At 34.6% G+C, this 15671-nt stretch overlaps 1 protein-coding gene across 4 annotated transcripts in view; it reads right to left on the bottom strand.

Moving 5' to 3' along the window:
• TENM3 (teneurin transmembrane protein 3) overlaps positions 1–15671 on the bottom strand; it is a 360542-nt gene that overhangs the window by 44456 nt on the left and 300415 nt on the right. For all 4 annotated transcript variants that reach the window (XM_032223762.1, XM_032223765.1, XM_032223764.1 and 1 more), the window contains exons 13-15: positions 9543–9759; positions 7937–8056; positions 7333–7594 (exon numbers count right to left, since the gene is read on the bottom strand). In XM_032223762.1, the coding sequence (XP_032079653.1) occupies positions 7333–7594; positions 7937–8056; positions 9543–9759 (599 nt within the window). The remainder of the gene's footprint in view (positions 1–7332; positions 7595–7936; positions 8057–9542; positions 9760–15671) is intronic.

Below are 15671 nucleotides of genomic sequence, written 5' to 3' on the forward strand. Positions count from 1 at the left end.
TATTATACACTGCTGATATTTTGGTTTTATCCTTTAAATATGTTTGTGAATTCCTTGATTCTTGGACTTACTTTGGCTATATTTTTGGAGGGACTGATGATGTCACTATAGTGGCATTTGTGATTTATACTTTTAACCATGGACTAGCCTCTTTGCCCTCATGTTATCTATTGTCAGTATGACTTCTGGTGTTTTCAGAACAATTGCTTTTTGCTTTTATCAAGTATTATAGTTTATACATATAAAAAATGAATTTAGTAATACACGGAGTAGGAAAAGTTTTACAATTCCCATTTGTTTGATTGCATGTCATTTTGTATTTTTAAGATAATAATAATAATAATCAAATGCTCATTGTAAAATACATTAAGAAGAGTATTACAATTGTCAACCCTCCCAAGTAAACTAGACAGGAAACAGAACCAGATGAACTAGTTCTACTTTATTGTATGGCTACATTAAAAGTACAAATTTCTCATCGTCACTTTCAACAACCTGATCAATTATGGTGAGTCCTTCCTAGATTTCTTTTTCTGACTGTTAAGCACTTGCGGGCTCCTCTCACTTATGTATGATCATTCCCTATGCAGCATGTCTTCCCTTTATCTCTCAAGGTTATTCCCACATTACAACAGTAGACTAAAGCAAGATTAAGCATAAAGGGAGAAAAAGCTTAAAAGAGAAGTATTCATTTATAGAAATGTAATCTTTTTAAAAAAAAACAATATGGAATTTAATAAGAAATACTTAAAAATAAAATAAAAAGTAAGGCAAGATTCCTTCACATAAGAAGTTTTTCTATTGATACCTGTGAAAATGTGTATTGTACTTGAAGCCTGATAAAAGAGAAACTACCTTATTTTAAAGTACAAATACAACAACTTTAATTTTGTAAGTTCTAATTCCTATAGAATTTAGTTTCAAATGTTACAATTATATTTGATACAGTTGTTACTAAAATTAAAATGTTTAAAATATTGCTTAGGGAAGCTTACTTATATATTTTAATCAATATTCATTCATATCAGAAACGTTTTAAACTTTTAAAAACACTTTCCTTTCATCAAAAAGTCATGCAAACAACAAGAAAAGCAGTCAACTGCTTTTTTCAAATCAATTTCAACTCAGTTGAAAAAAAACATTACAAATGAGAAATTTAAATTTCAGCTATAAAGTTATCAAGATTCCTCTTTAATATGAAAATTTTCTTAAACAGAGAACTGTAAATCTCAAATCAAGTCATGTAGCTTCTGAAACAAAATAAATACTATACTTTTCAGAGTTGCAAGAAATTTTTTATAGCAACTGGGATATAGCTTTGTTAGGCCCACATATGATTAATTATTAAACATCAGAATCCCCCCCCCCCCGAAAAGCTGGATTTAGACTGAGCATTGGTATCATAAAAATAAAAGGAAATCTGCTCTTGAGGGTGGAGAGCATATGCATTCCCTTTGGAGGAAATGTGCTATATAAATGTTATTCTACTACTCAGATCCATTCTTCAAATCCATATATGCTTTGGGGTACATGAGCCTTTTAATGGAACACTGCCACCTTCTACAATAAGAAATCCAATATAAGATTGATGAACAAATGGAGAAACTTCCCTTTTGAATGATATCAAACATGGAGTGGGAACATTTTCAGGGCCCATTTGAAATCTGATTCCACAACAGTGGTTGCAGTAAAAACACTTATTTCTCTGTCTCCACCTAATCTTTAGAGACCCGTGGTTTTTTCCAATTGGTGATGATAGAAGAGATGAGTGACTGCAAAGCCTGTGGTTTATAGGTTGCCTCAAAACTTTATTTTATTTATATATGAAATGCAGAGGCTGTCCAACTCCAGAGTGACTCTAAGGGCTTATAAGAAAACATTAGAAAAAAAAAAGGAACTAGTAGAAAGAAGATGTGGTGCTTCTAGACAAGCACATTCTGTCAAATAGAAAACATAACCGACAGGCTCCACAAATATCCTACCTAAGGTTTGGGAAATCAACCATAATTCCAAAGCCTTCTGGAATGTCATCATAGTAAGAAACACACAGATCTCAGATTCTATTTCAGAGGGCAGGGACCATAATAGAGAAAGCAGGCTTCCAGGGTTGATGTTCTCATATCTCTTCTTTAACTTTTACACAAAGACCACTGGGTGAAGTTATCCTTCAACACAGGCTTAGGTAGTATTTTCATGATAATCAGCATTGTACCTTGACCCCAAGTGATGCTCTGGAAGTCTTGTCCCATTACAAAAATACAGTTATCATAACAAAGGGCAACTCTTGATTACAGTGCTTGATGTGTCTTGTATTTTAATGCCACATATGCGTCTTGTCTCCACTGCTATTGTATTGCTGCAATAGAATATTCTATTGCTACAATATTCCACCATAAGACAATACTTCATAAATAAGTGTGGAATTGAAATTAGCCAAGGAGCGTTCATCATCAACTTCATGTATACAGATGACATTGCAATTTCTGTTGATGACAACATGAAAGCCATTGTTATCTTCATGAAAATCCCTGATCAGCCCTTTGAACTAATTATCAGTGTGGAAAAGAGAAATCAACTGACCACTTATGACTCATTCATAGTCATATAGATAAATGGTGTATAATTAAGACAAGTACAATAATTCAAATTTTGAGACTCTATGGGGCCAAATTAAAGACACTTCTACAACCAGAGATCCAAAAAGTGGAAACCTTCCACATACAGCCTCTCCACAGGAAATTTTGCATTATCTGATGGACTGCTTAAGAAATTAAAGCTGCAACAAGCCAAAACTAGCCAATGAAATACAAAAACAACAGGATATGTTGCAGAATGAGCCCATTTACTACTCATATGAACTATTTTGGAGAATACAATAGCATAGCATAGAGCAGAGCTGGAAGGGATCTTGGAGATTTTCTAGTCCAGTCCCTGCTCAAGTAGGAGAATCTATACCATTTCAGACAAGTGACTATCTAGTCTAGGGATCCGCAACATGTGACTCTGGAGCTGCATGTGGCTTTTTCATCCCTTTGCTAGTTCCATTAACTGCTCACTCAAAATATGTGTCAAAAACGCCAATGCGTGACACCATCTGTCAATGGGTGACAGATACAAGTCACCAAAGAAAACCTAAATAAATAATTTGAAACTGATGTAGCTCAAATCTATACACTCATTTTGTCATATTAATGGACAAACCATTTTGGTATCAAACACTATATGCAATAGATTACAGCGACAGCTCTGTAGATTTCAAAAATAATATTCATCTAGACCAGGGGGCCGGATCTGGACTGCGGGGTGCTTAGATCTGGCCCGCGTGGCTGCCCTGGAAAAAGAGAAGGACTGGCCTGTGGTGCCTCTGTTGGAGAAAATGGAGCTCGGGAGGGCACATACAGTCCTCCCAAGCTCTGTTTTCGCTGGCAGAGGGTTGCAGGAGGTAGTTGCAGCAGAAAACAGAGCTCGGGAGCCTGTTTTCTCTGGCAGAGTGCTCGGGCCACCATAAGCACGAGTGATGTTGAGCTGGCCATGCCTACCCTGGCCACAGGCACTTTGATCACCTGAGATCAAACATAACCCTGATGTGGCCGTCAATGAAATTAAGTTTGACAATCCTGATCTAGATCATCTAGCAGAATTGGGTATTTGGGAGCAATTCCATGTGTAGAAGGTGTTGTGAAGTTCTGCTTTTTGATACATGTATCATTGTTCACAGTCTCCTCTGCTGTTTAAAATCTGAAACAGCTGGTTTGGAGCTTTGTATTTTTTTAAAAACCAATCTTCTGCCATCAAGTTATTTTAAATTCCTAGCAATAATAAAAATTTTCTTCATGAAAATGAATGAGGTCTTATAATGTACTCATTGCCACTGTGACTGAGTCCATCCACCTTGCTGTTGGTTCTCATCTTCACTTTACTTCCACCTTTCCTAGCATTAGATTTTCCAAACAGCTTTTGGAAATGGGTCTTTGCATAATGTACCTGAAATAAAATAGTTTGAACCTTGGTCTCATGTATAAAGCGAGAACCCAAATTCTACTGCTCCCTATCTTTTAATATCAAGGAGGCAATCAATACCCTTGAGCATCGCCTCATTTCAATAAAGACTATATAACGAAGAACAAACTGAAATCAAATCCAGGCTAGATAGAAACTAATTAAGGTGAAACTGATCTTGGATGGATCAATATTAGTCCAGTTCTACTGCTTGGAAATTCTTCTGCGACAAGGACTGTATCTCCGTAATTACAACTAGGTCTTCCTGATCTAGTCAAATGTATGAACAGATCAGGGGTGGGTTTCAACCGGTTCGCGGCGGTCCCCGCGAACTGGTTGGTCGGCGAATCTGGAAGTAAGTAACTTCCGGGAACGGCGAAGGGCCCGCCCGCCCGCGCTCCTTACCCGGTTTTGACGAGTTCTGCGTTTCCACGCATGCGCAGGACGCATACAGCACCTGCGTGATCCTCCAGGAGCAGCTGGAGCATCGCACAGACGCTAGTACGCATGTGTGCACTGCTGTGTGCACGAGGATGCCGCCGGCCCCGTTCCAACCGAACCGGTTGGAACGGGGCGAGAAACCCACCCCTGGAACAGATGCAACATGTATTGATTACGGCCTTGCAATGCACTTTATATGAGAAATGCTGAGAAATTACAATGAGGTGGCTCATTAATACCAGGAATAGAAATCAAACATTTCCTGTAAATAAAGATCTGCACTGGTTACCAGTTATTCATCAAGCACCATATATGGGGCTAGTGTTCATTTTAAAAGTCCTAAATGGCTTAGGCCTGATTATCTGTGGAACTGATCTACCATATGAATTTTCTCTGTAACTTAGAGGAGAAACACTGTTGACGACGTCCTTGCAGCCAAACATTTGGCATAGAAAAGGATCTATTCTTGTGTGGCTGCCAGTCTATGGAATATATTCTGAAGGAGGTCTACTGACCCTCTCCTACTACTAAGGAAGATATCAAAAATATCTCTTTATTTAAATGGTTGATTTTAATGTTGGTTTTTGTAATTACCTTTATTAATTTTATTAAGATTTATATCTTATGTTTCTATTGTTGTCTGCCACCATGAATACTGGAATAAACAAAAAGGGAAGATATATATTTAATAGTAAATAAATTAGTCTCACCACTCTGAATCAAGTCAGTATATTTTTTTCATATTTATTATGGCCAGAAACCCAAAAGCATTTGAAGAGTGCTGTATACCTTGAGGAAATATTAATGAGCTAATGGACATGAAGAACAGTCTTTTCTTCCCTACTTGTTATTTGATTCATGAAATTATTGCATTTATAAGGCAAATTATTATTTTTTACTTAGTTAACCAAAAATGGAAATAAATTCATAGAATGAATTTGATTTACAACTCTCTGAATAGCTTCCCAAGGGTCACAAGAAAATGGGAAATTATAGGTTTTCAGTGCAAATACCTGAATTACTTATAATTTATTTTTCCCCTTAAAATTTATTAAAGTATTATCAACAAACATGAAAATATAGATTTGAAACAAGCAAATGACAAATGTAGTTTTCCTGTCATATTATTTAAACTAATCAACCTGTGAAGGAACCTATGATTTATTCTTGTATATAAATACATTATATTTAACACTGTCTTTACCAACTAGTTATACTGCTGCACTGATAAGATATAGTGAAAAATCATGCAAGTAAAAAATCATTCACACATCTTTTCATAATGTCTTCTTCATAACTGCTTTTCTCTTACTCAATATACCAATCAGAGAAGTTGGATCTAAGATAGATCTACTTAAATCATTTGAAACAAAAAGGTCATAGCTAATGTTTCTCTTCCTCAGTGAGATTGCTTTAAGCACAACCAGGCATTGTTCCAACTTATGGATACAGCAATTCCTTCTTAATACTTAAAACAGTAATTTTTTACATTATTTTATGTACTACCTTTTCCATAAATATGTGATATGAATTCAGAATTAACCTGCTAAAGAAAGAAAATGAATGTAAGAAATAAGTTGGAGATGAAACTATAAACGGGTAGTCCTCAACGTACGACCCCAAATTTGTTAAGTGAGACATTTGTTAAGTGAGTTTTGCTCCATTTTATGACCTTCTTGCCACAGTTGCAAGTGAATTACTGTAGTTGATAAGTCAGTGACCCAGTTGTTAAGTGAATCTGGATTTCCCATTGTTGTTTGTTAGAAGGTTGCAAAAGATGATTACATGACCTGGGGACATGGCAATGGTGATAAATATGAACCAGTTGCCAAGCATCTGAATTTTGATCATATGATCATGAGGATGATGCAAAGGTTGTAATTATGAAAAATGGTTGTAAGTCACATTTTTTCAATGCTGTTGTAACTTTGAATAGTCACTGAACTGTTCTAAGTCAAAGACTAAATTTTAACACATTTTCACAAACATATATTTGAAATGTTGGTTTGTCTCTACAATGAACACTATGGAAGTAATGAGGCAAGGACTTACATTCCAAAGCAAGAACTAAAGCAAAATGTAGGCAGAATGTAGGTGATTCACTTATCTTTCTTGTTTATGTATAGGTAAGAAAGGGTTCAAAAGCATTTTTGTGAATATGTGTACATAGGTATGAAATGAATATCAAGTTATAAAATGGGCAAATGTGAATAGATCAGTTGATGGATATTAAATGGTACTGAATACATAAATGTATCCAATAAACCACCTCATAAACAAACAACAAAATAGTGGAAAAACTATTTGTCAGAAAACCAAAAATAAAAACTTTTCCACATCTGGGGACTCTCAATTATCCTCATCCATATTCTTCAATATTTCAAAAAATGATGTGGCAGTAACTCTCTCTATTAAATATACGTACTCAAATTAGTCTTTCTTATAGGCAGATATTCTAGGAATAACATAGAAGAATAAAAAAAGACATTTACATTAATTCATTCTTTTCCTGCAGCTTATTGGATGTTTGACAAAGAAAATGTGAGATTTCTTTTTTCTATTCTTTTTTCTTTTATACAAATTAACTATTAAGTGTCACATAATTGTTTGATCAGAAAATGGTAAGACAAAGTGTTAGGAAACAGGAGTGAAATGGGATCACATAACTCTAAAATGAAACTAACAAGACTTCAAGGGATCAGAATGAACTATAGAAAGGTGAAGACATTAGGTGAGTATTGATAAATATTTAGGAATTGATAAAGTTGATAAAGCACGCTGATAAGACTGATACAAATGATATAGTATTGTTTTTATTGTTATTTTAATGACTTAAAATATATATTTCAACTATTTGTATGCAAAGATCTTTACCCTTAAATGGCACTTTACCTGTGTCTCAGGAATAATAGTGCTGTCTTCGGGAGAGATCCTGAACAAAGTAGATAAAGGTGATGATACAATTACGGGATTTGGTTTCACAAATCCACTCAGATCGCAGCTAGGAATGTCATTCTCCTCCTTCTTCATGACAAGGGTGTCCATGACATAGAAGACGTTCCATGGAATCCAGACTGTATGGTACTGAGTAAGGAATGGTGATCGTTCAAATACTAAAGTTAATGATGCACCACCATTTGCCACCAAGTCAAACCTAGGTAAACCAGATAATTATTTAGTAATGCATCTAAAATTTATAGCTTTCCAATTATATATACAATTAATATTTAATGGTAATAACTCCTCTAAGTTAAGCACAACTCCTTGTGACTTCAGGAACATATTTATTTAGTTTTCCTAGCACTGGTTTGATACTGGTGCAAACCAGGGTTTTTTTGCTTCCCAATGTAGCTGATAAATTTGATTCCTCCTGATGGTCACTTATCAAAGTCCAATCAGTTTCAATCTTATGATAGTTAGCTATCAGTGCAATGATTTTGATATATAGATAGAAGATAGAAAACTCCCTTATTTCAGGTGCATGAAAAAAACTTACATTCCATCTTGACGAGTGATCGTATAACCAAAGTCAGGATAATGTAAAAAGGAGACATTAACTCCAATTAGTGGTGTTCCATCTGCTGTTAATACTTGACCTCTTATAACAGATGCAAGACTGTGGAGAAAGCAAATAAATTTAGATTATTCAGAAATCTTACAAATTAGACTTTGTCCAACAATAAACATTAAATTGTATCAGTTTCACAGCATTATAAGAAATTTAATTTCAACTTCATTTCAAATTCTTATTTACTTATAGTGACCCTTTCTGTTATACTTTAATGTATGTGAACATGCAATATCTGAATACCAAAAAGTTGCATCAAGTAAATATAGCAGTGCCCACTATATTTGGTTGCTAAAGGTCCTTTTCAGATCCGGTATATTTCTTTCTATAAAAATGTTATTGGCTATGCAGTAATTTATAGTGCAATCCTATGTATGATTACTACATTTGATTTATTGAATTTGAAATGTTAATTCCATGTTGAATGTATTTAGAATTTGAGCTTTATCATTTTCAACTGTGGCATCTTCTTTTCTAACTACAAATAAGAGTACAAACATTTGGTGGTAGATTTCATTCAATTAGAAAATTAACACCTCAAAATCAATAGCCAATAGGAAAAGTTCAAAAAGCAATGCAGCCTACATAAATGGCATGATTTTTTCATTCTTCAAATACTATTGAGCTATTAAATAAAAATATTAATTCTATAAATTTCAATTTGTGGTACATATGGACATATGTATGTATGCATTCTTTCCAATTTATATGATATGCTACAACAGGGGAACATTACTGTAAATGCCTACTAGTGTGTACAATTCTCTGATTTCAAATACAGGCTTTCTGAATTACAACCAAAGCATTCTGAGTCATTGGGTAAAATGAATAAATTAGTAATGATGTTTTAAAATCAGGACCTAATTTTTGCATTTTTCTAAAGAAAAGTGTCTTGCTAGTTTGTTTTTAGGCAAGCTCTTTAGGCAAGAAATTTTTCATCTTTGGGAAATATAAAATACAGAAGTTATGGGAGTCTTAAGAAACACTTCTCTAATACTTTTAATCAATAGCTGTGTCAAGCTGGATTAATACAGCTAAACTATTCCAGATAGGAGAGTTTTAGTATAGATTACTACTTTCTCTCAATAAGGCATAGAATACCTGCTTTCTGTTACCAACTTATTTTGAAATGTGCAACTGCTGAATAAAGCCTGTACAGGCAGTTTATGCACTGTGCTGTTATAAAGTTCACAGTGTTACTAAAGTAATTCATAATTTATATTATGCATTGAGTTTTGTTTTAAAAGTGCATTACTGCCCTTCAGAAGTATTTTCACATGAATGATATACTTCCAGCAGCACTAACTCAAATCAGTCGGGTAAGATTTGCAGAACCCTAATGTCCTACTAGAACGTAGATACCACAAACAAGAAAAGGTGTGCAAATGGACTGAAGTTTTATACATAATAGCCACACAGTTCGACTTCAAAGTTTGAAGGTTTCCAACTATCCTGGGGGGAAAAATAGAGCATCAGAAATGTAAAAAAAGTCCTTAAGACATTACTTTTTATTTAATACTACAATGATAGTCACCTCTTATTGAATGGGCTTTCCCCAGGAATAACATGTGTGCTTTCTGGTCCTATAAGAAAACCAATCCGATCATAAAAGGATTTAGCAGCTTGCTGAGATGGTGATTGCTGACTTTGGCTAATAATATCTTGTGGGTCAGGCAATCCTCGACAGAAAGGCTGGTTTTGGCAGGAACTCTGCAAACAGCAGTCAGGATCCATGCAGTCAACTAATCCATCTACAGACAAAAAGTCAAAAGAAAAACAGCAATACTTATTAGTATTTTTTTTCTAAGGAGAAATTATATGATTGCTGTATTGAATGTAATGTGAAATGAAATTAGAAGTTTAGCTTCCTAAAAAGAGTAGGGAGCTCAGATTGGTTAAATTCTTTAACTCCTCTCACCCTCCTCTAGTGATCCTAGAAAAAAAGATGTGGGGTCTCTGTTTCACAGAGAAAAGACTGGAAAAACACCAGGCCCAAACAGAGTAACTCCTTCTTTCTTCAAAGTCTGTGCTAATCAACTGGCCCTCATCTACACCCACATCTTTATTAAACTAAAATAAATACATAAATAAAATAAAAATAAATGGAGATGTGTTACACCCCTTCTTGCTTCAAACACTCTACGCTGGCCAAGAAACCCTCCATCAAGGAGCTTAATGACTACAGATCGGTTGTTCTGATATCAATAGTTATGAAAACGTTTGAAAGGTTAGTATTGGCTAACCTGAAAATCATTATGGATCCACTGCTAAAACTCCTTGCAATTTGCTTACTGTGCAAAGAGATCAGCAGATGATGCTGTTAACATTGCAGTGCACTACATCTACAACATATTGAATCTCCAAAGACCTATGCAAGGGTCCTTTTTGTAGACTTCAGCTTGGCATTCAATACCATCATTCCAGACATTCTTCTTTCCAGTGTCTCAGCTAGCTGTGCCTGACCACAATTGTAGGTGGATTATAAGCTTTCTAGCAGATAGAAAGCATTAGGTAAAATCACATTGAATACTCAAACAATTAACACAGGAGCTCCCACTCCCTGAACTGTGTGCTCTTTCCATTACTCTTTTCTCTCTATACCCATGACTACATCTTGAAGGATTCCTCTCTTAAAGTACTGAAGGTTGCAGATGATACAACATGTAATGAGTCTGTATACAGATAGGAGGTTAAACAACTGGCCCTATGGTATAGTTGGAACAATCTGGAGCTGAACACATTTAAAACTGTAGAGATGAAAGATGATTTTAGGAAGAGCTCTCATATTCTACCACCTCTTACAATATCAAAACAGTAGAGACCTTAAAAACCCTTTCTGGGTTTTATAATTTCCCAGGATTTGAAATGGACACGTAACATTAGAACCATCATTAAAAAAAGCACAACAAAGACTGTACTTCCTGCATCAACTCAGAAAGCTCAGACTATCCAAGGAACTGCTGATTCAGATTTACAGAGGAATTATTGAATCTGTCACCTGTACTTCTATAACTATCTGATTCGGTACAGCAACCAAACAGGACAGGTACAATTAGGACTGCAGAAAAAGTGATTGCAACCAGCCTGCCTTCCATTGAGGACCTGTATACTGCATGAAACAGAAAGAGGGCTGACAAAATATTTACAAACCCGTCACATCCTGGACATAAATGGTTTCAATTCCTCCTCTCAGGATTACTGCTATAGGGCACTACATGCCAAAATAACTACACACAGGGACAGTTTTCTCCCTCGTGCTGTCACTCTACTGAACACCTAATTCCTACAGCATTGTCTTATGTTAAAAGATATTTAGCCATGTGGTAGGGCTGTATAACTATTATCCTTTTCATCTTTCTTATTATCTTCTACTATTGGTATTTCAGGATTGTTACTTTGTGTGGCCAATCACATTTGGCCTGTGAAGAATATTCCACTCCATTTCATTCTTATTCCATTCCACTTCATTCTTGTACTAAACAGTAATTGGGAAGTAATGTTGTAACTCTGTCTCCTTCCCAGCCCCTCTCTCTATGTCAATTCAATTCAAACCTTTATTGTTAGAGTACAACATGTGTACAATGAGATTGACTGAGCCTCCCTTCATGCACCCCCCCCAACACAATAAAACTCATAGTGAAAGACAAAAAATTCCTAGCCCAGTGAATGTGTTTATATATGCTCTCTGTACATTCATGTGCAAGTGTATGAGTGTGTGCGCGCACACACACATACATTAAATAAGCTAAAATCCCTAAACAAAATAATAATCTTCTTCAGAAATTTTGATTTTGTAAAAATCCACCTTAGTGGCAACAGTTCACTAGCAGTTCTTGCTCTGAGATGCTCTAAAAGAAACAATTACATTTCTGATTGGATGAATTAAATACAGACAAACTAAGAACATAAAAAATACTTGCACCTCTTGCTAGTCATAGAACATGAGTGTGTGTGTGTGTGTGTGTGTGGGCGTGCACATCTCTCTCTCTTTCTCCCATTCAATTCTGTCCAATTGTTTACGACGTCCTGGACAATTCGCTGCAATTTTCTTATCAAGGTTTTACAAAAGGAATTTGATACTGTCTCCATCAGAGGACTGAGTGAAAGTGTGCCCATGGTCACACAGCTAGCTTGGTATCCAAAGTGGGACTAGAAGTCTCTTGGCTTCTAGTCTGGTGTCTTAATTACTACACCATAGTTTTATATGTTAATATATACAATATCAATATTTAATAAGATGTAGAAACCTTTTCAGACACACCACTACTGGAAGAATTTAGATTATGTCATATAAGGAAGAAGGGAAATACATGTTATTAATAAAACTCTCTTTCTTGAACCACGTATCACTGAAGAAACAAATTTTACATTAAAAAGGAATTAGGAACAATGCATGGAGATATCTACAGGGCATATGACTCAAGAGCCACAGATTCTTCTTCTGAAGAAGAATGTACAAATGTTTTTGAGAAGAGAATGCTGAAATATTTTTTAAGAGAGTAAGTCATATACTGTAGCAAAATAATGACATCAAAATAATTCAGTGTATGTTTTCAAGATATATTTCATAACAACTAAATAAAGAGAAGAGATCATTACAAATGAATGACTTTTTTTCTTTAAAACTCTTGAGCAATGTCACCATCTATTTATTAAAGGTGTGCAGCAGTCAAGATTTCTTCAAAATCCATTGGTTTGATTAAATTAAAATATTGATATTTAAGAACAAAGAAAGCTCCAATGTATTGAATCAAACTTTGAATTGACCTAGTACAATCATGTCTACAAAGATGGGAAAGAGCTCTTCAGAAGTTTAGAAAGGGCCATCTTTCTCCACTGTATCAATTACTCCAAGATTTAATTCCCATATGGAAGTTACGTGCTCTATCAGCAAAGTATGTCTCAAATCCCAAATGTATATTTAGAAATATTGCCAAAATTTTATCTTATGATGTATGAGCTGTGTGACTAAACCTCTCCGTATTATTGAAAAATAAAGATTCTTGGTATTTAAAAGAGATGTGACTATGCTACATAAATAATACAACCATAATTTGTTGAGAACAATTTAAAATTGACGGACATTTAGTAGCTGGCATGAAATTTGATGGACAATTAGTAGCTGGCATGTAGCCCTCAAATCTATCTTATTTATTTATTAAAATAGTATGCAATTTTTTAGAACAAGAATTTTCCAACATAACATTTTCAGGATGCATTTTTCTGCTAATTTTCAGCAAGAATAAGATAAAAGCAATGAATGCTATTGCATTAGCTTAACACACTGAAATATTTATGAAATGCAATGTTCAAAACCCACAAAAATTCCTGCCATAAAACCACAATCTTGTGCAATTGTATGATGTTATTGTCTTTCTTGTTATGGTCTTGCTATGCTCATCAAAACCTTATCCTTAAATATTCAGTCAGTGGCTAAAGACATTTACTACTCAAGATTAAAAATGTAGCAGAACCTGCTTTTTAAAGTTCCTAGCTATTAACTAAGTTAAATGGCAGCAATAACATGCTAAATTAACCTGCTCTTAAAGACATTATGTAAAAGATTAATTGTACTGTTGCTGTCTTCATTCATAATGCTAAAAATAATATTTTAATCAGCTTTTTGAATAAACCGAAATAGCTTAAGTTACACAACCCTGTAACAGATGTTTTCACAGAAGTAACTCCCTACTATCACTTTACGACTTAAAATTCATTGTGAAGCACTATGAAAATATCTACATTTCTCTATTTGTTTCAAGCAGCTTATTAAAAACCCCAAATTACATTTAGTCTCTTATGTTAAAAAATAGTCTGGATGATATTTTTTATTTTCAATGAAAAACATAGAGTGCATGATGATTTGGGGGGGGGGACACTTCTGAAACTTCAAACGCAGTTGTTTAAAATAATGACAAGTGAGAACAAAGCGTTTCTCCTTACATTTAAAAAGATACTTATAGCTCCATAAAATTTAACCACAAGATTAATAGTACATGCAAATTATTACATGCTTATTGATCTGCCTCTAAAAGTGAATCAGATGTACCCAGATAAAAAAGACTGATGGACTCAGTTACAGTGCCAATGTGTGCACTGTTGGAACTCTGAAGAACCAGATTAGGGACAGATTGTCATCTGTCAATATATGTATATGATTACTAAGAGATGGATAGCATGTAATCAATCAATCAGGTACCGTATATTGCATAGTCTCATTCGGTAAATTATCATTTATATGAAGTATTTATATACTTCTATTTGAACCTCCATTTATACAAAACCTTTAAACCATTTTTTAAGGCTGAAAATATAATACTGTTTTTAAAACAGTAAAACAGCAACAAAATGTTGATAACATTAACTCCATGGAAAATTCTGGAAAAATATTTATGAATAGAACTTGTTACAGAAACTTTGCCAACAAATGCTCATTAATTTTTCCACTATGTACTGAATCTAATATTGTATAAACGTGCATTTGCTCAGGCACTTTGACATTTGTCATTCCTTTTCCTAACAGAATCAGAGTTGGAGAAACCTTGGAGGTCTTCTAAGGCAACTCCTTGCCTAGAACAGGAATCTTCAAACCGACCCAAATTAATGGTTGTTCAACCATTACTTGAAAACCAACACGATTGAAGACTCCAAATCAGGAGGAGGGGCATTTTGCTGTTTATTTATGGTTTGGAAATTCTTATTTTATTCTTGGGAGGTATGAAACATAAATCAATACCATGTTTCCTGTGATAGCACTTCCAGTATTTGAAGACTTTTAGTCATTTAAACTTTTCTTCTTTGGGATAAACATACCGTTTTACCTTCCTTTTCCCAACATATCTGTTCCTGACCTCTCACCAGATTTTGACATTATGTAAGAGGCAACAGCCCTGATTCTATGCTATCTAAATAATTTATATGTAGGGTCCAAATATAATTGCCACATGTCTCAATGCAGTTTGAAGAATAAGTTGTAAAATAAATATCATATATTCAAATAGAAGAGAACATATGAAGCTCACAATTTAACTGTGGTGTCCTTGGTATGTTTTCTATGAGCTTGGTTGGCTAAGAAGAAAAAAGCAACAACAACAACAACAAAGAAACCACTAAGAAATAAAGAAAAAGACAAGAACACATCCTCTCCAGCAGCTAGATCAAGATATGTAGGAATAATACCAGACAAACAATCAGGCACCAAACAACTCCCTAATCAGGGAACTATCAAAAAAACAACCCTCCCCCCCCCAAAAACCAATTTCACACCAACATTGGCAGGACAAGATACTGTCTAAAAACGAGTCCACAATCACTCACATTTGTTATCTACGGTAGTTAGGTAATGAAAGGTCTGAAAGCAAAGAACTAAACTCAGACAGTATTAATGTTTCTACATAAATGCATATTAGTTTACATATCTATTTGTATTGTTATTAATAAACTAACTATATATGTATATTCCATAGTCATATAGTGGCTACAGAAAGTCTATATAACCTGGTTAAAAATCAGGTTTTTGAAATGTAAAAATAAATCAGACCAAGATAATTTGAGAAAAATGAAAGAGGGGAGTATTCTTGTTTTTTTTTCCTTTCTGCCTTCTTGATCCCACAAGGCTGGAGAGTTCCAAGATAGTACAGGTAGTCCTTAACTTATGACAATT

This window comes from Thamnophis elegans, chromosome 9, assembly GCF_009769535.1.
Source record: "Thamnophis elegans isolate rThaEle1 chromosome 9, rThaEle1.pri, whole genome shotgun sequence".
Lineage (NCBI taxonomy): Eukaryota > Metazoa > Chordata > Lepidosauria > Squamata > Colubridae > Thamnophis > Thamnophis elegans.